This window comes from Alnus glutinosa, chromosome 13 (assembly GCF_958979055.1).
Source record: "Alnus glutinosa chromosome 13, dhAlnGlut1.1, whole genome shotgun sequence".
NCBI classification, from domain to species: domain Eukaryota; kingdom Viridiplantae; phylum Streptophyta; class Magnoliopsida; order Fagales; family Betulaceae; genus Alnus; species Alnus glutinosa.
The window spans coordinates 24662872-24688292 of record NC_084898.1 but is presented as its reverse complement, the minus strand read 5'-3'; the positions used below and the strand labels follow the sequence as shown (position 1 = coordinate 24688292).

Sequence of the window (25421 nt, the reverse complement as noted above, 5' to 3'; positions counted from 1 at the left end):
TGCGAAGGATTTGAGGACAGAATGTTAGCTATGTTTGAGGAGATAGAAGCTGCTGGAGGAAGATCCTCGGCCAGTCCTCAGACTTTGTGTCCGTTGAACAAAGAGGCAAAAGGGAAGAGAGAACTAAACAGGTTGGCTTGGTCCTTGAATTATGAGAAGAAAGGGGCTCTATCGGCTAGAGGTCGCAACAAAGGAAGGGGTTCTGTATGCAATTATGATGCCTAAACTAATTTCGTGGAATGTTAGAGGGATTAATGAGATGAAAAAAAGAGTAGAAATTAGAGGGCTTCTAAGAGAATGGAGGGCGGATATTGTTTGTTTGGTGGAGACTAAGATGGCAATAATCTCAAGGGAGGTGGTGCGGAGTTTATGGGGGTGTAATCAGGTTGATTGGTGTTATTTGGGAGCCAATGGAGCATCGGGTGGGATCTTACTTATGTGGGATAGGAGAGTGGTGGAGAAATTGGAGGAATGTATAGGTAGATATACGGTTGCTTGTTCTTTCCGCAACATTGGTGATAATGTTTCTTGGGCGTTTGGGGGGGTTTATGGCCCTAATGATGACAGGGATAGGAGGGATTTATGGATTGAGTTAGCTGGATTGATGAATTGTTGGGAGGTGCCGTGGTGTATTGGGGGAGATTTTAATGTTGTTCGTTTTCCGAGTGAGAGGTCGGGCATGGCCAGTTTCTCAGCTGCTATGGAAGAATTTTCAGACTTCATCTTCATGCAGAACTTGGTGGATCTACCTCTTCAAGATGGCCAATTTACATGGTCGAATAACCACACATGGTCTAGAATTGATAGATTCTTAATTTCAGTGGAGTGGGAGGAACACTACCCCGAAGTAGTCCAAAGGAGGCTTCCAAGACTTCTGTCCGATCACTTCCCTTTGTTTTTGGATTGTGGGGCACCAAGAGGAGGAAAAAGGTCTTTTAAATTTGAGAACATGTGGCTGAATTATGAGGGCTTTGTTGAGCAAATCAATAAGTGGTGGTTGTCTTATGAGTGTTCGGGTTCTCCAAGTCACATTTTGGCGTTTAAACTGAAGGCATTGAAGACGGACTTGAAGAAATGGAATGCTGAAGTGTTTGGTGATATAGGGAAGAAGAAGAAGGAATTATTGGAGGGCATTTGTGAGCTGGATGCAGTTGATGAAGACCGAGGCCTAGAGGAGGAAGAGAAGGTTCGCAAGATAGATATGTCTAGAGAGCTGGAGAAAACTCTTCTGTGTGAGGAAATAATTTGGAGACAGAAATCCAGAGCTTTGTGGTTGAAGGAGGGGGACAAGAACACAAAATTTTTTCACAGGATGGCCAACTCGCGTCGCAAATTTAATCAAGTGGATTCTATAAGTATAGATGGTGAAATCTCCAAAGACCCAAAGGAAATTCAGGAGCATATAGTTCAATTTTTCAAAAACTTGTATGTTGAGAATTCTTCTTGGCGGCCAAGGGTAGAGGGCCTTTCTTTTCTTTCAATTGATGAAGATGAGAGTAGCTGGATAGAGAGAGGGTTTGAGGAGAAGGAGGTGTGGGAGGTCATCAGAGATTTCAATGGAGATAAGGCTTCGGGCCCCGACGGTTTCACTATGGCTTTTTTTCAGAAGTGTTGGGATATCTTAAAGCATGACATTATGGCTGTTTTTGCAGATTTTCACTCTCGAGGCAAGTTTGAAAAGAGTTTTAATGCTACTTTTGTCTCTCTGATTCCAAAGAAGAATGATGCTGTGGATGTGAGTGATTTTCGGCCTATCAGTCTTATTGGGGGAATTTATAAGATTATTTCCAAAGTCCTTGCGAACAGGTTTAAATCAGTGTTGGGTAAGATTATCTCAAACACCCAAAATGCGTTCATTGGTGGTCGACAAATTTTGGATTCAGTGCTTATTGCTAATGAATGTGTGGATAGTCAAATCCGTTCAGGGGAGTCTGGGTTGCTGTGTAAGCTGGATCTGGAAAAGGCCTATGATCATGTGAATTGGGACTTCTTACTCTACTTATTACAACGTTGTGGCTTTGGGGAGAAATGGAGAGCTTGGATTCGTTTTTGTATCTCTACGGTGAGATTCTCCATCCTTGTCAATGGAACTCCGACGGGTTTCTTTACTAGCTCTCGCGGGTTGCGACAAGGTGATCCTCTGTCGCCTTTATTATTTGTGGTGGTTATGGAGGCTTTGAGTCGGATGTTGGCTGCTGCGATGGAGCAGGGTTCGATGACAGGCTTTACTGTGGGACATAGTGAGTCAGAGGCAATAGTAGTGAATCATTTATTGTTTGCTGATGATACGTTGATTTTTTGTGGAGCGGAAGAAGAACAGATTCGACATCTGAGGTGCATTTTCCTTTGTTTTGAGGCAGTTTCGGGATTAAGGATTAATTTAGGAAAGTCAGAAATTGTTCCTATTGGTGAGGTGGAGGATGTTGAAGGGTTGGCCCATCTTATGGGTTGTAGGGTTGGATCGCTTCCTATGACATATTTGGGTATGCCTTTGGGTGCCTCTTACAAGTCCGTTCGTACTTGGAAAGGGGTGATTGAGAAAATGGAAAGGAAGCTGGCTGGTTGGAAGCGTATGTATTTGTCAAAGGGCGGTCGGTTGACTCTTATTAAGAGCACGCTGTCCAATATCCCCACATATCTCTTGTCGCTGTTCCCTATTCCTTTGAGGGTGGCTAATCGTCTTGAAAAAATCCAGAGGGATTTCCTATGGGGTGGCATAGGGGATGAGGCCAAATTTCATTTAGTGAAATGGAACAGGATTTGTACTCCATTGCATTCAGGTGGATTGGGAGTTCACAATCTTTCCCTGTTTAACCAAGCTCTTTTAGGTAAATGGTTGTGGAGATATGGTAGGGAGAGAGAGGCTCTATGGCGTTTGGTGATTGACGCCAAATTTGGGAGCCTAAAGGGTGGGTGGTGCTCTATTGAAGTGTCGGGTTCCTATGGAGTAGGGGTTTGGAAATATATTAGGAAAGGGTGGGAGAAGTTTTGTAATTATGTTCGGTGTGTGGTAGGGGATGGCTCATATATCAGTTTCTGGCATGATCGGTGGTGTGGGGAGATTTCTTTGAAGCTTTGTTTTCCAGTTCTGTATAGTCTTGTGAGGAACAAAGCGGCTATGGTGGTAGATAATATGGCTGTTCATAATGGCAATATTCATTGGAATGTTCTCTTTACGCGGCAATTACAGGACTGGGAGTTGGAGATGGTGCTCTCTTTCTTCGAGCGGTTGTACTCCACTCCGATTCGACAAGGAGAGGGTGACAAGTTAGTTTGGAACCTCTCTTCAAGGAGCTATTTTGAAGTAAGGTCATATTATGAAGCACTTAGTCGGAAAGAAGGTCCATCATTCCCGTGGAAGAAGATATGGTGTGCTAAGGCTCCGACAAGGGTGGCGTTCTTTGTATGGACTGCAGCTTTAGGAAAAATTTTGACTCATGACAATCTACGAAAGAGGAATATTGTGGTTATTGAGTGGTGTTGTATGTGTAAAAAGAAGGGGGAGTCTATTGATCATCTGTTACTTCATTGCGACACCGCCCGTGAGCTTTGGAGTTTTGTGTTTTCTTTGTTTGGAGTTGAATGGGTCATGCCACAATCGGTGATGGGTTTGTTGACTACTTGGGGTGCTTTTCGAGGGCATGGCCTAGCAAAAAATGTTTGGCGTTTAGTTCCTCACTGTGTTTTGTGGAGCATTTGGAGGGAGCGGAATGCGAGGCTTTTTGAAGATGTCGAGACGGTAATGGTGGTTTTAAGGAAGCGTCTTCTTAACACGTTATATCTATGGATAGCTCCCCATCTTTGCCACCTAGGTGTTTCTACTTTTGTAGACTTTCTTAATTTATTAGTTGTTCCTCCTGTTTAGGGGCTCTCTTGTATACTTCCCGTGTATTAGGGTTGCGCCCCTCTGCGCTTTTTTATTGAATTTTAAATTACTTATCAAAAAAAATAATGCCAAGAATTCCCGACTTCAACAAACTGTCTAGACACTCATTAGCTGTAAGAACCAAGACTAGAATTTGTCTCCCCTCTATAAAGGCATTTTAATTGTTCAATATGAGCGTTCCTAACACCTATTTCATTCTAGTAGCAAGTACTTTTGCCGTTATTGTATAAACAGTCCCCATCAAGCTGATAGGTTTGAAATCCTTTACTTCCAACTGCCCAATCTTTTTAGGGAACAGAGCAGTAAAATTGCCATTAAGGCTCTTCTTGAATATCTCGTGCTCATGAAAGTTATGGAAGAGGCACATTATATCATTCCTCACTATAGCCCAATAAAACCAAAAGAAAGCAATAGTGAAATCGTCTAGGCCCGGCGCTTTGTCACCACCCATACTTAGCAATGCCCGAAGAACTTCCTCCTATTGAAATAGTCTCTCCAACCAAACCTCTTTTGCAAAGTCTAAACAAGGAAAATCCAAACAATCTATTTGGGGTGCCAAGTAGCAGTTTCCCTAAAGAGATTCTAGTAACACTGAGTGATTATATCAATGATCAGTCCTTGGTCGGAGGTAGCAGTACCTTCAATACAAAGACTAGAGATATAGTTGTCCTCTAGTGAGAATTTACCAAGCGGTGAAAAATCCTTGTGTTGTGAAACCCTTCTTTTAACCAAGGCACCCTAAACTTCTGCCTCCAATTAACTTCTTGCATAAGGGCAACATTCTCCAAATCTGCCTCAACCCTCCTCATTCTCTCCTCTTCTAAATTATCAAAAGACTATCTCCTCCGGTAAAGACTTCTTCCTTTCCTCTACATTTCTAAAGATCTCCTTATTGCAGCTTTTTAAGTCAAGCTTCAACCACTTTAACTTATAAGCAAAAACAAAGTAGGGGGTTCCAATGAACTAATAGGAGTCCCACCACCCTTTCACCATGTCTACAAAACCTTCTGCCTTCAACCATATGTTTTTGAATTTAAATGAATGTAGACCTACAGACATACCTCGCTATCAAGCAATATGGGAGAATGGTTTGATACTGGTCCAAGAAGTCGGCGCTAAATCAAATATGGAAAGTACTTTTCCCAATCCAGAGACATTAAAAATCTATTAATCCTCAACAAAGAAGGGGTCTTGGCGATTAGACCAACTAAAGGAACCTCCCGCCAACCGAATATCCATCTACCCCTACCCATAAAATCTTAGAATTCTCAAATGGCAAAGGTTAAACGAGTCGCCCCAACCCTTTCATTCGGGAAGCAAGTAACATTGAAGTCTCCCCCGATGCATCAAGGAACTTCCCACAAATTGAAACGCCCTGACAACTCCTCCCACAGATACTGCCTTTCAGAATCAACATTGGGACCATAGACTCCTAAAAAGGCCTAAATGAATTGGTCTATAACAGATTTGAATTTTCATGAGAAAGAGAAAGTGCCCACCGCCTCTTCTCCACTGCACGTTTAAAAGAATACCATCCGAGGCTCTTGAGGTTGGCAAGCAAAACTGTGGGAAGGTCCCCCCCTCCCCAACAAGCCTCGGACAATACTAGAAGAAACCCACTCCATTTTTTTTTTCTTAGAAACACCCTATGTTAGGCTTCCATTTTTTTCAAAAAATTGCTAGTGTTGCACCTCTTTCCTGCGTGGGTGAGGAAAAGTAGGAACATAGACTATGGCCCATTGCAAAAGAGATCTCAAAAAAGAGGATTTTAGACATAACATGTTGGACTTGCAGTCCTCAAATAGACGTTGATTCCTATAGATTCCTTAGATTTCTACACAAGAAAACTAAAATGTCTCATCTTCACAAATGGCTTATCAAAATGACTCCAGGCCACATTTATTGCTCAAAACGTTTCATGAATCAAGTGAGATCTTGATCCATTTTTTTATGCTTTTGCTTGCGAGTACCCAAAGGAAAAAAAAAAAAAAAAAAAATTGATAAGTAAGTGGAGAATTTTATAAAAAGCGTAAAGGCGCCCCTAAGCATACAGGAAGTATACAAAAGGACACCAAAACAGGAAAGAGAGGAGAAGGGAAAAAAACACCCAAAAAACCCAACCAGAAGGAAACCCAAAAACCCCTACAAAACCAGCCCACAAAACCCAAAGACTAATACATCACAATAGGCCGCTTTGCCTTGCCAAAAAGGAAAAAATATTTACAAGGAAAAAATATTTACAAGCTCCAATAAGTCTGTGACACACCTCCCAGACCTAGCGTCGACGCGTGAGAGCGCATCAAGCTAGGAGACCCATTCTCTTCAATTCCTTTCTCCTCGTTGTGTAGTTGGGGTGTGAGTTCCATTTTTCTGGTTCTTGGGTCTCTTTTGTATTGCACATAGGGGCATCAACTGGTGGTTTCTCTTTGTGGGTTCCTCTTCGCCGGCGACTATGCAACTTTCTCTGGGTCGGCCGTTCTGTGTTTTGGGGGTGTTTTGAGATGGAGAAAAGTTTTCTCGTGGAGTCGAAGATATTTGACTTCTCGGTTCTGAATGGGGCGTCGAGGATGAGGGTGGGGGAGAAGAGAAAAAGGTTTTCTGATGAAATCGTCATCAATTCTCAGTGCTTGGAGTGGCTTGCATCGACGCTGAAGATTCTATTGGGTTACCCAGAAGATCAAGACTTCATCAAATCATTCAGGGAAGGGTCGAAAATCTTGATTGCTCGGAGAGGTAGTAACCAAGCTGGTCGTTTCTTAGAGGCAGCAGTATTCGGGTTGGGTGGCCGAAAAGGGCTCATTTTGATCCCTGAAGGTCGTGGTGGGTGGGGTTGGCTCAAATTCTTAGATGAGCTGAGAAAGGCCGCAGTTTTCCTTTCTGCCAAAGTGGGCAGCAGATCTAGGTTCCCGTATGTGTCGGTCAATGGAAGGTAGAAGAGGCAAAACAAGGATTGGTTCCCTACTGGAAGGGTCCCTCCTTTGTGGAGGTGTTGAGGTTAGGTACAGTGCATTTCGCAGGGGTTGGATTCTTCCGTTCCGGTAGAAAAGGAGCCTGTCCAAGCCCCTGCGATTCCAGTAGAGAGTAAGTGTGCTGAAGGTTTGGAGGTTCCTAGTCGGGTACCAGGGTCTGGTGTTGCTCCTCTGTTATCCACTGGTACGACTGAAGTGGCAAGAAGATCTCTTCGGAGAAGAAAGGTCTGCCTATTGTCTGCAACCAGAATTGGGAGAAGGAATGTTGGAGGAAGGAGGCAGAGCTTTGGGAGAGGATTTCTGCAACGTATCCATTGGTGACTAAGGAACAAAGACAGAAGCATCTTGAAATCTGGGGCAAGATGATTGAGCGCAAGAAACGCGAAAGTAAGAGGGAGCTTCAGAATCTACAAAGTTCTGTCAATTACGGAGACATTAAATCTTCTTCGAGGCATAGGAAAGACAAGGCCAATAGATCGTAGAGTTGTATGCCTTGGGGGTTTTTGTGGGTTGTCTTTTGGGTGTTATTTCGTGGTTTTTTTTGGGTGCGTTGCTTGGGTTCTTTTGTGGGATGTCTTTTGGGTTTATTTTGGTTTTTTAGGTTTTGTCTTTGGGGCTTCTTGCTGGGTTTTTGTTTCGGTTTTTTCGGGTCAGCTGTGGCTCTCCTGTGTATACTTCCTGTGTACGTAGGGGCGCTTTACGCTTTTATTTCAATAAACTTTTAATTACTTAACAAAAAAAAAAAAAAACCATTTGAAGATATCCCCTCAAAAATGCAATTCACTGTCACTATTCAAAAAAAAGAATACGCACAACAGAAACGGTAATCATGCAGACCATAAAAAGATCATCTTAAACAAACAAAATTTAAAGAATCACTATATTACATGACCAGAAAGAGCACACAAACTACTCACATGCTATCAAGATCAATAAACTCCTCCTTCACCAGCAAAGCAGTAAGCTTATACAGCCCAAACGGTACAGGACAATTTACTTCCATACGCTGATAATATTGAAATTTGAAACCAAGAATCTGTGAAGCATGAGACTGCAAAGCGTGATAGAAGTATTAGTAAGTAAACTAAAGGTTTATTCATTACCTGTAATACTAACCTATATATCAGACAACCTAAAATACATCCTTACCCTTGGAAAAATTGGAATCAGTTCCAGAAAGATTCTGTTATCGGGCTGAAGTTCAAAACACTCCAAAACCTGACCAAACAAAATATCAAAAACCATAAATGGATCTTATACCATCAGATTCACCAGATACAACAAAAACTTAAAAATAGATACAACCCTAAGATAGCAGGAAAATAAGACGCTAAATGGAGGAAACTTACGATATCAAACGCACGATTAGGGTCCAGATCGAAATGTCCAATTAATGACTGCAGGATGTATTAATAAAAAAAGTTAAACACAAGAATGCAGAAAGAGGGACAACAATGTAGGTGGAGTCAAAACCTTAATAATGCCTATTGTTGCTGCTGATACATTTTGAGCTGAAGCTTCAGAGTCTTGGCACAGAAGGGTAACCTACAGATCCACAAGACAGTAAATACCCAAATATAGAAAACTATCAACCCTGTGAAAACTAATTAAAAAACATGACCTCAAAGATTAGAGAAATAAAGGACTCCAAACGATTTTAGCTGTGTTCCACTATGCAGCATAACCAATACATCTCACATCAGCAGCTTATATAAGACTCAACTACAGAAGCAACATGCTAGTAGAAGAATCAAAGTTATGCCTAAAATCTGAATTACTTTACCAAAGCTTTCACCCCCCACCGCAAAAAAAAAAAATTGTCGTTCATGACTTTTTTTATATAAGTAAAGCAAATTTATTAAAGGTGCAAGGGCGCAACCCAAGTACACAAGAAGTGTACAAGAAAAAAAAAATAATCCAGCAAGATCGAGAACAAGGAAAAAGAGCACAAAAATCAACAAAGTTAAGAGGTATCGAGAAGGGCATTAACAGAGATCCACCCAAAGAAGGATTTAAAAAAACAAAGCTGCAAATCCAAGCCCGTCTTCTCACAACTTACACACTCAAGTTGTGCATGTGCGTTCACATTTAAGCAGAAAACCATAAACTGAAACTTTTACAGCGCAAAGTGTCACCAAATAAGTTTTATGCTTATGAATCAAGAAAATATTGACAAAATTAAGGAACCAGAAAAACAAGTTAAATGCTTATACGAGACAAAAAGAAAACATATTTAAATCATAATAAAATACTTATCAAAGAAAATTTAGACTATGTTTGTCAACAAACTGTATACTTATATTTTGTATTCAGTTTGAATTTCCTGCGCTTTTCAAATACATTAACAAACTCAAAATACAAAACACCTTTTTACTTATCAAAAAAAAAAAAATACAAAACACCTTTTATAAAACTATATTATTCCTTTGTTGTAAGAATATTTTGACAAAACAGGTACTTAACTTTTGCAGGGATAGCAGCTAACCTATTCTTTAAAAAAAATTAACAAATTAAAAAGAAAAATGATTAGTGGCCGGGCTACCCTAACTCCCTAAGTGGATGAGTGGTGGTCGTGCAGCCACCACAATAGGCCCAAGGTGGTCGCGCGGCCACCCCGGCCAAGACAAGGGTGACTACACAGCCACTCTCTTTTTTTCTTTTTTCTTTTTTCTTATACGACTACATATGTTTGGATTTTCTCGAAGAGGCATACTATATAGAAAACATTTTCTCAAATGTAGACCCCACCGGAATACACTTCAAAAAACACATTTCACATTTATATTCGCATCAAAACACTTAATCGAATACATTAACAAACATCACCTTAAATTGTGATAAAACAAAGATGTAAGAGATAAATTGTTCACTTAACATGAAAATTATCTAATAAAGCCCTAAAGTTCTAAGAGGCCACTATCGTGATTGAGAATGAGCCAGGCAAGAGGGAGAGATGCAAGGCCTCTACATATTGCGACTAGACGAAAATTATCGCAAATGATTTTATATAATAATTGAATAGTCACCATACCAGCTTGGCATAGCCCTCACTTTCTTCTCGTAGAAGGTTAAATTTTGTTTGCTGATAAAGAAGACGAGTATTTACTCTGACCTGAAATCAACAGCATAAATACATCAACTATGGATACTGATCGCTTTCACTGAAAGTTCTTATCACGACATGACATTATCAGACATGCATGTTAATGTTTTTCGTATTCACATTTTTGTTATAGACAACTGCATACATTGAAACGGACTTCCTCATTTAGATTTTCCATACCCCACCCCGGCAGCAAAAACTTTCCACTTGGAAAAGAAAAGGACACATTTCAACAAAATAACTATGTTTTTCCACCCAACTGGCATATATTAGTCCCTTGAATTTGTTTTCATTTATTACCTAAAATGTGGAGAAAAAAACATGTGATTTACATTCTTTTATATTTAGATAACCAAAAGAAAATTATTGATCAGAAGAGGATGAAGGCTGCAACAATCTTCCTCACCAGGACAAACAACCCAAATGGGAAGGGAAAGATGGCAATCGACCCAATGAACTTACAAAAACAAGTCATTGGGCTAAGTTGTCGGAAGCTGGATTTCACAGTACTGTGTGATAAGAAACCAAATCAAAATTATCTTGACCTTTTACAATGCACATTTAGTTTAGGGCATTCAAAGAGGACTATGGAGTAACAGTTTAAGGTTCAGTTGATTCATGGAAAATACTATAGTTGTATCCATACCTCATTGTATTAATAGTTTACATTAAGGTATTAGACAAGTGGATACCAAAGGCTAAAATACATTTAAATCCTTACACCATATGTATGATTCCAAATTAATCTCTTAGATTGTATCAAATTAGTCCTTGAAAATTGCTACATCTCAATGTAACCTTTATTTTGTCTTACTATCACCACTTGAACAGAATTGCTGATATAATAGATATTTTTGGTACATGTCCTTATAATGCTTGCATGGCATGCCACAAACTAGTCCCACAAATCAAAATATATGGAGAAATATAAATTAATTTATAATAATGGATATGTAAGACATTTGCCACGTTATCAATTGCATTCGTATAGCAACTGTAAAGTATAATAAAAGTAACATTGAAGTGTTTTCAGAACTTTGAGGCTAAATTTAAACAATCAATAGATCAAAAACAAAATTGGAATCTAACACATACTTCAAGGACGAAAATGTATTTTGACCAAGAAACAATTAAGTGTGTTTTAGTGATAATGATGATAATCACATAATTCCATGTTGTAACAATCACAAAACAAGAGTACCGATATGCACTTGTTAATATTTTGAGCATGCCACCATATATGACTATACAGCTACAAAACAATGATCCTCTTACCTCTTTGTTCTTCAAATCCTGAGCTTTTATCTTGATCATTTCAGCCTCCCATAGAAATTCTTCCTACAAGTAGTGTTTTATTTCATTCCCACAAAGATAAAGCATTGATAGAGGTCAACGACCACAGAACTAGAAGCCACAACCAGATAACAAACAAGAAAAAACCAAATTATAATAATATAACTATCATCACCTCAGAACGCTCCTGGAAAAGCCTCAAAGGAACCAATGCAGATTCCACCAGCCATTTTGCCTAAGAAGAGGAGAATGAAAACAAAATAAGAACAAAGCAACATAAAAGGTGAATCACAAAAAAAAAAAAACAAAACAAAACAAAACAAAAGGAAAAAACACAAGGGCACATTATACATCTTTCAAATTTATGAATAGTCAATTGCTTGGAAGCAACAAATTCATAGAATGACGACTTTAGTGAGAGACATTAAAGTAGCAAGAAACCAACATAAAAAAAAAAAAACATCATTTTCTTTTATAAGTGATCAAAAAATCATTAAAAACGTAAGGCACACCCATATACACAGGAAATATACAAGCGAAAACACCTAGCTAGATAGAAATAGAAAAAACAAACAAGAAAATAATGATAACTAAGCACCAAAGAGGAAACAAAAACAGTTGTCCAAAGATAAAGAATATAGAAGAAAAAAGGCTCCAGCTCCCCAACGTCCTCTTACAGTACTCAAAACTGTTATCATTCATTTCCCTTTAAAGACACCACAAGAGGCAAGAAGGCACCACCTTCCACACAACAGCACTCCTTGTGCTACCAACAATATACCAACAAACAAACAAGTCAACTATACGGCTAGGCATAACCCAAGACAGCCCAAAGCGACTGAAAAGGACACTCTCATAAGGCACAAGCAACCTCAAAATGGAGAAGGAGATGGTCCACAGACTCTCCATTCCTTTTCCACATACAACACCTATCAATCGCAATGACATGCCGCTATCTAAGATCAACCATGGAAAGGATCTTTTGTAGGGCCAAACACTTCCAAGGGAAGAGAAGGCCATCATTACAAGCTAGGACACTATAAAAGGAACTGACATCAAAGAATCCTTTTTTTGGAAGGGGCCCACCAAAGCTTGTCTTCACTTTTCCGTCTTCCTCTAACTGAATATAACAAGTTGAAGAGCAAGGCAAAGACACTCACCTCCCAATTATGAGCCACTCTAGCAAAGCTTACATTCCATTGATTAGAATAATCAGAAATCTCTAAGTGAGCCACTACAAAAGTATCATTTGCGTCATATAAATCTAAAGAGGCTTCCTTTAGGGCCTTGTCCTCATGTCATAGATCATGCCAGAATCTAACATTAGAGTCATCCCCACCTCAAATGACTTAAACACTTCCTCCAACCCCTCCTAATATTCTTCTATAACTCCACCCCATTCGCCCCAAGAGGCTCGTTTAAACACCACCCACCCCACGAATTGCCAAAAAACAACATTAAAAACTCTAAGTTAGAACTGCATTCATATGAAGGGGCAAGTGGAAAGATGGGGAGTAGAAGGCAAAGGGAGCCAACAAAGACTAACCATCAATTGGTTGAATAAATAGCAAAGGGAAAGGACAAGAGGAGGGATGAGGCATCCCTTTGGCGAGCAAATTCCAAACTATCCAAAGGTAGACAAATGGGAGGAAGAAAAGGAGCTTAAAAGAGAGTTTTTCAAATGCTTGCCTCACTATATACCATTACAACCAGGGTATAGCAATAAGATTATGCCTTCACCTTTCCTTCCTTTCTTTTTTGATAAGTAATATGAACTTTATTAAAAGAAAGCGTAAGACGCCCCTAAGTACACAAGAAGTATACACAGGAACAACCAACGCTAACCCGCAACCCCAAGGCCCCAGAACACAAAAGAACAAAAGACAAGCTACAAAAGAACCCAACAAAGAACAAGACTCCCCATAACCCGTCAAGGCACAACAAACCTACAACATGTGTGCCTTGCCTTTCCTACACCTAGAGGGATAGTTCGCGTCGCCATAATTAATGGAACTCTGCAAATTTAGAAGTTCCCTTTTTCCTTTAGTCTTCTGGCGCGCAAAGAACTGGAACTCCTCTTCCATGGCATCCCGAATAGCCAAAACCTCCTCCCCAAAATCCCCATCCATCGCCCAATCTAAAGGCAAACCATTCCAATAATCATCTTCTTCCACCTCCCACTCCACAATCTCCCCATTATGATCAAACCCAAGTGGCCAATTCCGAGATTGGGAGAAGCCATTAAAGCCGCCACTCGGAGGGGAGGAAGGACCTACCACCCCGCCATTGTTGGCCTCCTGAAGCGACACGGGAGGTACTGAACCTATCGGGGGAAGGTTGAGAAACCCCTTCCTAAAAAGGCCCAGGTTCACTAGCGTAATCGACTTCTTCAAAGCAAGAGGCTTTGCTGCCTTCTCAACTGGCGACTTAGCACCCATAACCCTCTTATCAACGTAGCCAATTGACATCTTCACAGCTTCCAGGGCGTCAAAAAATAGCACATTATTCCACTTCACAGAATGCCCTTCCCTCAGTTTTTTTGCCCTCCTGTAGTAACACTGAAAAGGCTTCGAAACCACCACAAGGAGGGGAGAACGCAGCTTCTCTCCCAAAATAGCTGCTCCAACGAGAGATGGAGGGGCAGAAAATGGTTCAGGAATCTGAAGCATCCCCAATTTAGTGAACTTAAAGACAGAAACAGAATAGGTAGTCGGATCCGCCGGAAAACCCAGATCCAGTGCCGGAGAAGGGAGAAAACCAAACAGATCAGAGGCTGGATTCCGGCTAAAAAACCTCGGAAACACCAGGGAACTGCTCGACCCACCCCCGAACAAAGACTCTGTCCCTGTAACATTCCCTGTGTTAGCCGCCGACGTGGGCTCCAACCTAGAGGAATCCGCAACAAAAGACGAAGAAGCAAGACTCGCGCCCTCTTTGGCTCCCAACGCTGTAACCTCCAAACCCCCAGAAAGAAACCAATTCAAAACCAACCCAGAATACACCTCCGATATCGTCTCCGGCGAGGATGGCATTGGACTAGGAAACTTTAGGTTTCCGCTTGAGACGGGCCACGCGAAAACCTAAGGGTTTTCGAAACAACCCCGACTCGGCAAACCGGGTCAGAACTCTCCTCACAGCCCGGCCCAAATCCAAATAAAAAGCATGCCCGAACTTACGCCACGTCCGCAATCTCGAATTTTCAAAATTCAAACGAGTGCTTTTCAAAATTCAAACGAGAATGCTTTCCCTGTGGACGTACAATCTGGTCTTTGTCCAGCAGATCAAGCGTGTGAGACTCCATTGAGAAACAATCCACCGCCGTTCTCGGATCAGCCTTTGCATGCCACACCGCCGGAAGAAGATCAAATTCGCAAGGCATCACCAACGAAGCCCTTATCCAGGAATGACCATCACCCACTATGGGCATCGTCTTCGCAGTAGAAGTCGAATCCAACCTCAACACCTCCGCAAAAGAAGGCCCCGTCTACTTTGGAGCCAAGCCCAGAGTCAGCTAAACATCCTTCACAGCCTTCTTCTCCGACGAAGATGAGGAGCCAAGCCCGCAACTCTCCGAGACAAAGAAAAAATCTACAATCTTTCTCAACTCGTCGGAAATTTAAGCCATCCCCACCCTTCACGGCCCTCAGGGATAAAAATAGACCCTTTCCGACCGCCCAACCTGAACGTTGTCGCCTCTAAATACTGCCCAGCTTTATTCCCAGCTCTCCGAGCAATTAGAACCTTCGATCCTTCTCTGAAGGATTTAACAAAATCTTGCTCTGCCGGGATACCCAACAACCCATCCAACGTGGACGCAAGCCACTCAGAGCTCTGCGAATTCAAGAAGACGACACTCAAGAAATTTCTCCTCTTCTCCTCCACCCTCAACGTCGACGCCCTAACCAAGACCGAGAAGGTAAAAGACTTCGACTCCACTATGAAACTCTTATCCATCTGCGACACACCTGAGACTAAGCCGACCAACCCAAAAAAACTACATCGCCGAACAAAGAACCACCCAACGAATCAGAAAACCAAAAAACACAAAATTAGAGGACCAAGCAGGAGGCTATGAGAAATATAGAATGCGAGAGGACGGAGCAGAAATCGAACCCCTAGCTGGACGCGCTCTCACGCGCCGTCACTAGGGCAGAGAGGAGAGAGAGGATAAGATGGGTTGCCCTTAGTGCAAGGAAAAGGGAGCCACGAGGCAAGCCTAGAATATAGTAGCAGGTGAGGCACTACCCCAAATGGAATGAAGTGTACAAACTAAAGATAAAATCTCTAATAATTCAATAAAAAAATATTGAAAATATAGAAGCAGTACATAAGATATTCCATCACATATACAGCCAAATAGAACATGTTAGTGAAGCTCTGTCGGACAACAACGTACAAAAGCAAATTGCTGATACAACCCAACAGTCCATCCATGTTTAGTATGGTCCCAAACCCAAAAATCCCTTCCAAATGACTAGAAGCATATACATTACAGCAGGGAAACAGATTCTTAATAGAGCATATATGGATGAGATTGTTCTGTGCAATTATATTCACAGTACTTGAAAAACTTTTATATATAGACAACATCAATGAATAGAATTCAGATCATCATGGGTACATGCCACAATATAAGCAAATAAATCACAATAACACACATCAGTGAAATACCAATAATAAAACATAGAACTAGATATTTTTTATTGATAAGTAAGAAAATTTCATTAAAAAGCGTAAGGCACACCTAAGTACACAGGAATTATACACATGAGTAACTCAGTTAGCCCACATAAAAAAACCCAAGAAAACCCATAAGAAACTACATACCCACAACACCCAAAACCCATATGAAACCCAAAATACAAAAGAAGCCCCCAACAAACACCCAAGATACAATAGAAACCCCCCATAGAACTAGATATTAATAAACGCTAACCAGTTAACTATATATTATTTTTTTTTTATAAGTAAGAAGAACTTTTATAAAAAAAGCGTAAGGCGCCCCTAGGTACACAGGAAGTATACACAGGAACAACCAAACCTAACCCAATAAAACCCACAACACCAATGCCCCAGAACACAAAAGAACCAAACAAAATACAAAAGAACCCAACTAAGAACAATAAAACCCACTACCCGTCAAAGCACAACAGACCTACAACATATGTGCCTTGCCTTTCCTACGCCTAGAGGGGTAATTCGCGTCACCATAGTTAATGGAACTATGCAAATTTAGAAGCTCCCTTTTCCCTTTAGAGTTTTGACGCGCAAAAAACTGGAACTCCTCCTCCATGGCATCCCGAATAGCCAAGGCCTCCTCCCCAAAATCCCCATCCATCGCCCAATCTAATGGCAAACCATCCCAATAATCATCTTCATCCTCCTCCCACACCACAATCTCCCCGTTATGATCAAAGCCAACTGGCCAATTCCGAGTTTGGGAGAAACCATTCAAGCAACCACTCGCAGGGGAAGAAGGACCTACAACCCCGTCATTGTTGACCTCCTGAAGCGCCACGGTAGAGACTAAAATCGGGGGAATATTGAGAAACCCCTTCCTAAAAAGGCCCTGATTCACTGGCGTCATTGCCTTCTTTATTGCAGGAGGTTTTGCCGCCTTCTCAGCTGGCGGCACTCCACCTGAAACCCTCTTAACAACGAAGCCAACTGACATCTTCACAGCTTGCAAAGAGTCAGAAAGTAGTCCATCATTCCACTTCACAGAATGCCTTTCCCTCAATTTTTTTGCCCTTCTGTAGTAACACTGGAAGGGCTTAGAAGCCACCACAGGGAGGGGAGAGCGCAGCTTCTCTCCTAAGAGAGCTGCACCAGCGAGCGACGGAGCGGCAGAGAGGGGATTAGGAAACTGAAGCTTCCCCAAAGGAGTAAACTTAAAAGAAGTAGAAGCTGAACCCCCCGGAAAACCCAGATCCGGTGCCGGAAAAGGGGGGAAACCGAACCTATTAAAGGCTGGATTCACACTCGAGCAAGAAACCGCCGAAAGCACCTGGGACCTGCTCGACTCACCCCCGGAAAAAGACTACGATCCTGTATCTGTCCCTGTAACTGTCGCCGAAGAGGACTCCGGCCTAGGATAGATCCCGACATCAGCCGAAGAAGCTGGACTCACGCCCACATTATCTCCCAACGCTGACACCTCCAAACCCCCAGGAAGAATCCGATTCAGAACCAACCCAGAGGACATCTCCGTTGTCGTCTCCGGCGAGGTTGGCGGCGGACAGGAAACTTTAGGTTTCCGCTTGATTCGGGTCACGCGAAAACCAAAAGGTTTTCGAAACAGCCCCGACCCGGTAAATCGGCTCAGAAATCCCTGAAATAGAGATCCCATTTGCATAACAGGGCTGCATTTCTGGTTCATCTCTGACCACACAGTAGATGCCCATAATTTCAAAGCTCTGTCTTACCAGAAATGACAATAATACCACTCCCTGCATCCCATATAAATAGCCCACATTTCCCTTTTGGTCGTTTCTGAAAATAATTCTCCATGCCCATAAATCTACGATACTTTTTGTTCGCTTTCCTAAAATAACCTTTCGCTTTTGCTTTAATTACATTCGATGTCATGTCCCTTTCCACTTTCAAGTAAAAAATTAAGGACAAAACATCAAAATTAGTATAAAGCAAGTAGGTGTAATAACATTACTTACTATTTTCTTAAAACTTGTGCTTTTGTCAAGTGAACTTATTTTGCGGGACAGTAAGGGTGTACACATTTATTAATTAGTTAAACAACTTGCACACAACATATCAAGTACCCAAAACAGAGTCGTATCAAAAAAATATTGTACACCTTAGAATGCAATTAACAAAACAAGAAAACATATGCAATAGAAATATTTTTTTAAATAAGCAATTTCAATATCATTAAATAAGCGCAGCGGGGCGCAACCCTAATACATAGGGAATATACAAGAGAACCCCTAATATGAAGAAAAAGAACAAAAGTTCAAAAAATCTGCAAAACTAGAGACAAGCAAAAGCTATGATGAGCAAATATCCAAGTGTAGAACGTGTTGAACATAAGCTTCCGCAACTCTATCACCGAAGTTTCAATATCTTCAAAACTCCGAGCATTCTATTCTCACTAAAGGCACCACATTAAACACAATTGAGCCAACCTCCATTACTTCCATAGCTGTACCACGCCCTACTTGTCTTTCCCAACTAACCAACAAATCAATCACCCATCTAAGCATAACCCACTCAACAACAAACAGATTAAAAATGGAACTCCATAACCCCCTTGATACTTCACAATGAATTATTAAATGATCAATAGACTCCCTACTCTTCTTGCTATAATCATATGCACATATATCTCTCTCTTTTTCTCTCTCTCCCTGCCCTAGCGGCAGCGCGTGAGAGCACGTTACTCTAGGAGTTTGGCTTGTTTCGCCTCCAGTCGTCCATTTGTTGTGCGGGGATAGTGTTTTGAGCATCAGGTGTTTGTGGGTTGTGCTAGTAGCTCGCGTAGGGGCGTCAGCCAATGGGTCTCGCGACTGTGTGGCTCTTTTCCGTCAAAAATGTGAACATCCTCTGGGTCGGTCGGTTGGGTTTTGGGTGTTTTTTGAGATGGAGATAAGTTTTATCGTGGAGTCGAAGACCTTTGTCTTCTCGATTCTGGATGGGGCGTCGACGCTGAGGGTGGGGGAGAAGAGAAAAAGCTTCTCCAACGAAATTTTCATTAGTTATTCGTGTTCTGAGTGGTTGGCTTCGACCTTGGAGAATCTCGTGGGTTATCCGGAAGATCAAGTTTTCATCAAATCTTTCAGGAAAGGATCAAGAGTCTTGATTGCTCGAAGAGGGTGTAACCAAGCCGGCCGTTTCTTAGAGGCAGCATCATTCGGAATGGGTGGCCGAAAAGGGTTTATTCTGATCCCTAAGGGACGTGGAGGGTGGGGTTAGATAAAATTCTCCGACGAGCTGAGAAAGGCCGCAATTTCCTTCTCTGCTTCAGTGGGCTGGGGGTCTGGGTCCATGCATGAGTCGGTGGAGAATAGGGGGAAGGACGTAGAGGCATGGCCGGGTTTGGTTCCTTTTACGAAGGGGCCCTCCTTTGTGGAGGTGTTGAAGGCAGGCTCAGCCGCTGTCGTGAAGAAGGTGCCTATCACGGGGGATCGTTTTTCCGGGAGAAAGGTTACGCCGATGGAACAGTGTGATCTTGACCTTCTATCGGCGGTAAGGGTGTTAGACGCAGATCTGAGGTCAGCGTTGGACTGTTCTAAAGAGTCTTCTTCGTTTGATCTGTTGGGTAAGGACCAGCCTCTCCGTCAGTTGGGTAAGACTTATCTTCCACATGCGAGTTTGAAATTTGAAATTTCAAAGTTGCGCACGAGGAGTAAGCGGGTCATAGGGTTCAACAAGGTTTTGGGCCGGGCTGCTAAGAAACTTCTGGGCCGGCTTGCAAGGTACGGACTGAGACGAAAGGGCTTGCGTTTGGGTCGTCTCATGCCAAAACCCAATTCCTCCCAGTCGTCAAGTTTCACGCCGGAGACGACGCTGGTGGCCTCTTCTGAGCTGTGCGAAGACATTCTGCCGGAGTCGATGATGGAGTTTCCCTATTGGGATCCTTTGTGCGAAGACAAACCAAGGGGTGGGTCGTCTCTGGTTATGTTGGCTCCTCTGTTCGTCTTCCCACCACTGCCAATTGCGGAGATGCCGTCCCCGGCGACCTTGGCTGCTCCTCTAGCGTTGACTGGGCTTTTGTGTGGTGCAGAGCTCTCCGTCCCAACTATTCCTTCTCCCTCAGGGGCCTCTGAGTTGAGGAAGAAGATTCGTTCTTCCCCCTCCCCCTTGCTGCAAAGTCGCCCGTCGAGTATTACAGGAGGGCTAGGGAGCTCAGGGTAGGGCATTCTGTGGTTTGGAATGATGGGTTTTTATCAGACTCTTTGGAAGCCTCGAAGCTATCTGCTGGACCTGCTCTTTTTAAGGATATAGGTGGAGAGTTTCATGCGAAAAAGAAGACAGAGACTCCAGCAAAACAAGGTCTATTTAGGAAGGGATTTCTCAATCTTCCCCCGATTGTTTCTGTCCCTCCCGTTTTGCCGCGGGAGGTCAAGGACGTCGGGGTAGCAGGTCCTTCCTCTCCTCTGAGTGGTTGCATCATTTCTCGTTCTGTTGAGGGAAATGGTTTCTCCCAATCTCAGAATTGGCCTGTAGGTTTTGACCATAACGAGGAGACCGTAGTTTGGGAGGAAGATGATTATTGGGAGGGATTGCCCTTGGATTGGGCATTGGAAGGAGCTTTTGGGGAGGAGGCCTTGGCAATTAGGGATGCCATGGAAGAAGATTTTCAGCTGGAGAAGATGATTGCGCGCTAAAAGTCTAAAGGAAAAAGGGAGCTACTTAATTTGCATAGTTCCATCAATTATGTTGTTGCAAAAGATCCTTCTAGGAGTAGGAAAGGCAAGGCACACATGATGTAGGTTTGTGTGCTTTGGTGGGTGGTGGGTTGTTTAGTTTCTTACTTGGGTTCTATTGTAGTTTGTTTTGGGGTTTTTCTTCGGCTTCGAGGGTTTGGGTTTTGTTGTTTCTGTTGGGTTTTTGCAGGTTAGCTTTGGTTGTTCCTGTGTATACTTCCTGTGTACGTAGGGGCGCCTTACGCTTTCATTAATAAAGTCTTCTTACTTATCAAAAAAATATATATCTAAGGCTATTGTACACACAAAGAATGCCATCCGCAAGGGAGCTTTGACTCTCCATATACTCTTCCAAGGGAAAGAGAATCCATTCGAACCAATTGGCACTTGATAAAGCGACTTCACTTCAAACTTACTCCTTATAAAAGGACTCCATCCTATTCTATCCCCATCTCCGTGTATTAGTCTAAAAGAATACAACCTCTCGAGGAAGATACTACCACCTCCACCTCCCAATCCTAAACTAGTCTAATAAAACTTACATTCCAATGAATATTCCCTTCTTTAAGCTACAAGCTATCCACCACCCACGCTGTTGTGTGGAAGATGGTTCCTTCTTGCCTTTTGTGGTGCTTGTGAAGGAAACGAAATGGTAGGCATTTCGAGGACAAAGAAATGACGATTGAAGAGCTCATTACTTTTTTCTTTTTTTCTTTGTTCCCTTGGACTATTGTGTTCCTAGCTCCATTAGTGATTAGCTTTCATGATTTTCTTGTTCCTTTTTCTTCTCCTTTTTAGACAATTCTCTTGTATACTCCATGCGTACTTGATTGTGCTTCGCATTTTTTAATGATATTACTCTTACTTATAAAAAAAAAAAAAAAAAAGTTATCCACCACCCACACGTCCTCTCTCTGTGCAATACTGATCAAATCCAAATAAGATGCCTTCAACAGACCATCCCCACACCACACATCATGCCAAAAACTAACCTTTGACCCATCACCCACCTCAAATCTAACAAATTTTGAAAACATTTCCCACCCCTTCTTATATATTTCCGAACTCCCACTCCAGATGTCTTTGTTACCTCCTTAGAGAACTAAACCGCCCCCCCCCCCCCCCTCCAACTCATACTATCATATTTAGTCACTATCACCAATCTCCATAGTGCCTCTCTATCCGCAGCATACCGCAACCACCACTTTTCCAAACGGGCTCTATTGAACTGAATCAGATTTCTAACTCCCTACTCACCTGATTTTATCGGAGAACAAATCCTTACTCAATTCACTAAATGAAATTTAAATTCATCCCCAATACCACCCCATAAAAAATCTATTTGAAGTCTCTCAAGCCTACTAGCCACTCCCATTGGAATTGGGAAAAGAGATAATACGTATGTAAATTGGATAGTGTACTCTTAATCAACCTACCACCCTTGTATAAATAAAGTTTTTTCCATCCAGCCAACCGCCGTTCCATTTTTTCAATAATGCCATTCCAAATACATATGGCCTTGTAAGAGGCACCCAATGGCAAACCCAAGTACTTCAATGGCAACGAAGATACTCAAAAATCAAGAATATTGGCTTGTTCTTCTACATCTCCCACTTAGCTTACAGGAACAATTTCTGATTTTGCTAAATTAATTCTCAATCTCGAAACAGACTCAAACATAAGAAAATATACCACAAATGTCAAATTTGTTCGGAATTTGCATCTCAAAAAATCAATGTAGCATCAACAAACGGTAAATGAGACACTAACAACTCTTCATTATTCCTCGACCCCACTGCAAAGCCTAACAAAAGTCTCATATCCACTGTAGCAGAGCCTCCATAACCACCACAAACAATAGCGGCGATAACAGATCCCCCTCTCAATGCACGAGAGCTAGAAAAAAATCCGGACAGTGTACCATTTACAAGAATGGAAAATCGCACCGTAGAAATACAATGCTCCATCCAATCCCTCCATTTCTCCACAAATCTGCATCTCTTCAACAATAAAACAAGAACTCCCAATTTATATGATCACACGCCTTCAACAAATCCAACTTGCACAACACTTCGGGGTCTCCCGATCTAATCCAACTATCCAGATATTCATTAGCGATTAACACTAAATCCAAAATTTGCCTACCTCCAATGAAAGCAAATCATATGAAAACATTTGTTTTACCTCCAAAATTTGAAAACTATCCAAACATTCATAAGTTATCATACAAATTATCTAAAAACATAATATTTCTCTTATACTTACAAATTTTGTGAGGCGAGAACGATACTCTCCTGGCATTGCAAGCTGCAAAAGAAGTGAATAAATCCACGTAAGGAAAAGCTTATGGACTAGCATCAAATACATAATATATCAGGTCATCAGTAAAACAAACAAAACCACACTATACAGTAACATCACGCATAATAATGCTATAACTTTTGGGCAAGAAGAGGCAACACCAAAATGCCACAACACTGAAACAGCACAATTAAGGAAAAGCTCATTGTCCAAATACTTAGACTCCCAACAAGGATTTAACTCACAACCTCCTTGTTGAAAAGGCAGGACTCAAACACCCATTCCAAGTGAGAGGTTGCCACTCTCAATCCCAACCTCCAGCTAACAAATTTTAAACCATACACACTCAATAAAGCGGCTGAAAAATTATATCAAAAGCAAAGAAACCGGTTGTGCTTGTTTGGCTCCAGTGTATTACTACACTCCTTTACATATACGTTTACTGTGGCTTCAAAATTCATGTTCCTAACCTATTGTCACAAATATTCAAAAACGAATAACTCACATCTTGAGCCATTTGGGTCACAATATCCGCGAAACCCGAAGCCAACTCTTCGTCCGATACACTAGCCGTGAACTCCACCGAGTCCAACGCCGCTTTGCACTTCTGAAACGGCAAGTCGCCGCGAACCTAGCAATCACACGCACACAAAAACTCATTCTCAAATCCTAAGAAGAAACAAATTACGCACGTATATGTATGTAGAGCCATAGAACTTGGAAGAGAGGGCGAACCATGGTCCAGCAGAGCTCGTAGAGGAAGCGAAGCATGGGGACGGGGTCGGGGACCTTGAAGCTAGGGTTTCCGCTCCTCCATTCGCGAAGAAGGTCCTCTGTGACGCATATGCACTGTACAGGAGGGAGCGACATTTACAGAGAAGAGAATCGCAAACCCTAGAGACTGAAAAAAGGGTGGGTTTGAGGAGTGGGGGTGGATCAGCGAGAAGGGTGGGAGAGCGATAGGGTGGTGAGCAGGTGGGTTTTCATGGGGAAATCCTTGGCGAACGGGGGTTTCAGGGGAATCTGACACAAGTTGTAGGGGGGTTTTGGGCAATTTCGGGGGAGGGGATGATGCTAAATGCTGTCATGCATTAAGCCTGTTGGTTCGGGTTTTCATGAGGCTGGTGGGTTTCTTGTTGGGTCGGATGTTTGATAAGCACCATAAAAAGGCCAGGGTATAGATTTTGATCACGGTTCACGGGACACACTAAAGACCGTGAGTTGTGATGGCAACAGAAAATGAGCGAGTTAGAATATAGTAAAATAAGATTCCAGTCAAACATGATCAATTCGGTTAGATACTATTACAAACGGGTCGATTTTGTGTCACTTGGCTTAACTCATATATGACCCGCACAAGTTGGATGATTTTTTTTTTAGCCTTCAAAAATTTAGGTCCTAAAGTGTAAATCTAAATAGACATGTAATCTTATTTTCTTTTATAACTATATGTTCGTTTATGCAGATGAACTTTTGTTGGAATGCAATATTATTCCGACGGGATATTATGCGGAGAAGTTGAGTTATGTTTATTAATTATGATTATGGTTAATTGGATATTGATTGTCATGAATCTATTTACGAATGTGTATAATTGATATAAGATATGAAATTGTGTTAATCAGGTCATACTGAGTAATTGGATCTATTAAACCCATGTATATTAAACATGTTGAAAACAAATAGAAAATGGTCATGTTCAAGTCAACTCAACATGATCTGTTTATTAAACGAGTAATATGGGTTGCGTCGTGTTACCCATTTAATTAAACGAGTCGGGTCATTGGTTGAAAAGTTTAACTTATTTAATTAGATGTTGGGTTCATGCTGACCCATATAGTAATATACATATTGGTTGACACGAAATGAACACTCATGAACCTGACTTCTAAAGAGACGATGTTGCCAAGTTCGTCATGGGTTCCATACCAAAAGTGTTTGTTGCAGTTATACTTAGTTCTTTTGTATAATCGTGGCTCCCACCATATCAAAATCATGATAAATGGTATTAAAACCAACTTAATAAGCTATGTGGATCAATAACAATATAACATAACGGGAGTTTTCTCAATCTAAACGTTGTAGATTTTAATGGAATAGATTCTGATATACTGAATATCCACTAAAGGCAACACTAGTTGAGAACAGAGGCCCAGGAGCTCACAATTTGGGCCGGGGTAATCAATCCCAAACTACGAGCCTCGATTGGGACGTAGGAACTTGCACGTATAACAATTTGGGATGTAGCGCAAAGGATTATTGCCCCGCAATTTAATTCCAACTATCCTATTATTCTCAACGTGGAACCTTGTTACGTCTTTAGCCTATTAGTAAAAATGCAATATAGCACGACACTTGATAACGGTCACAACCTACAGAATGAAGGGAATTTAGCACCATGCTCGGCCAAAGTCGTACCTCATTGCCAAGCGACACATTGCCAATGGCATACCTCATTAAAGGGCACTGATTCAATACCACACATC

General features: G+C 41.7%; 1 protein-coding gene across 1 annotated transcript in view; it reads right to left on the bottom strand.

The window, feature by feature from the left end:
* The window catches only part of LOC133854652 (THO complex subunit 2), a 77779-nt gene extending 53722 nt beyond the window's left edge, over window positions 1–24057 (bottom strand). Inside the window, exons 1-10 of the mRNA XM_062290899.1 lie at window positions 23671–24057; window positions 23441–23566; window positions 22900–22941; window positions 11427–11486; window positions 11234–11296; window positions 9887–9967; window positions 8329–8400; window positions 8205–8252; window positions 8005–8073; window positions 7773–7906 (exon numbers count right to left, since the gene is read on the bottom strand). Of these exons, the coding sequence (XP_062146883.1) occupies window positions 7773–7906; window positions 8005–8073; window positions 8205–8252; window positions 8329–8400; window positions 9887–9967; window positions 11234–11296; window positions 11427–11486; window positions 22900–22941; window positions 23441–23566; window positions 23671–23805 (830 nt within the window). The 5' untranslated portion in view covers window positions 23806–24057. The remainder of the gene's footprint in view (window positions 1–7772; window positions 7907–8004; window positions 8074–8204; window positions 8253–8328; window positions 8401–9886; window positions 9968–11233; window positions 11297–11426; window positions 11487–22899; window positions 22942–23440; window positions 23567–23670) is intronic.
* Window positions 24058–25421: the final 1364 nt, after the last annotated feature.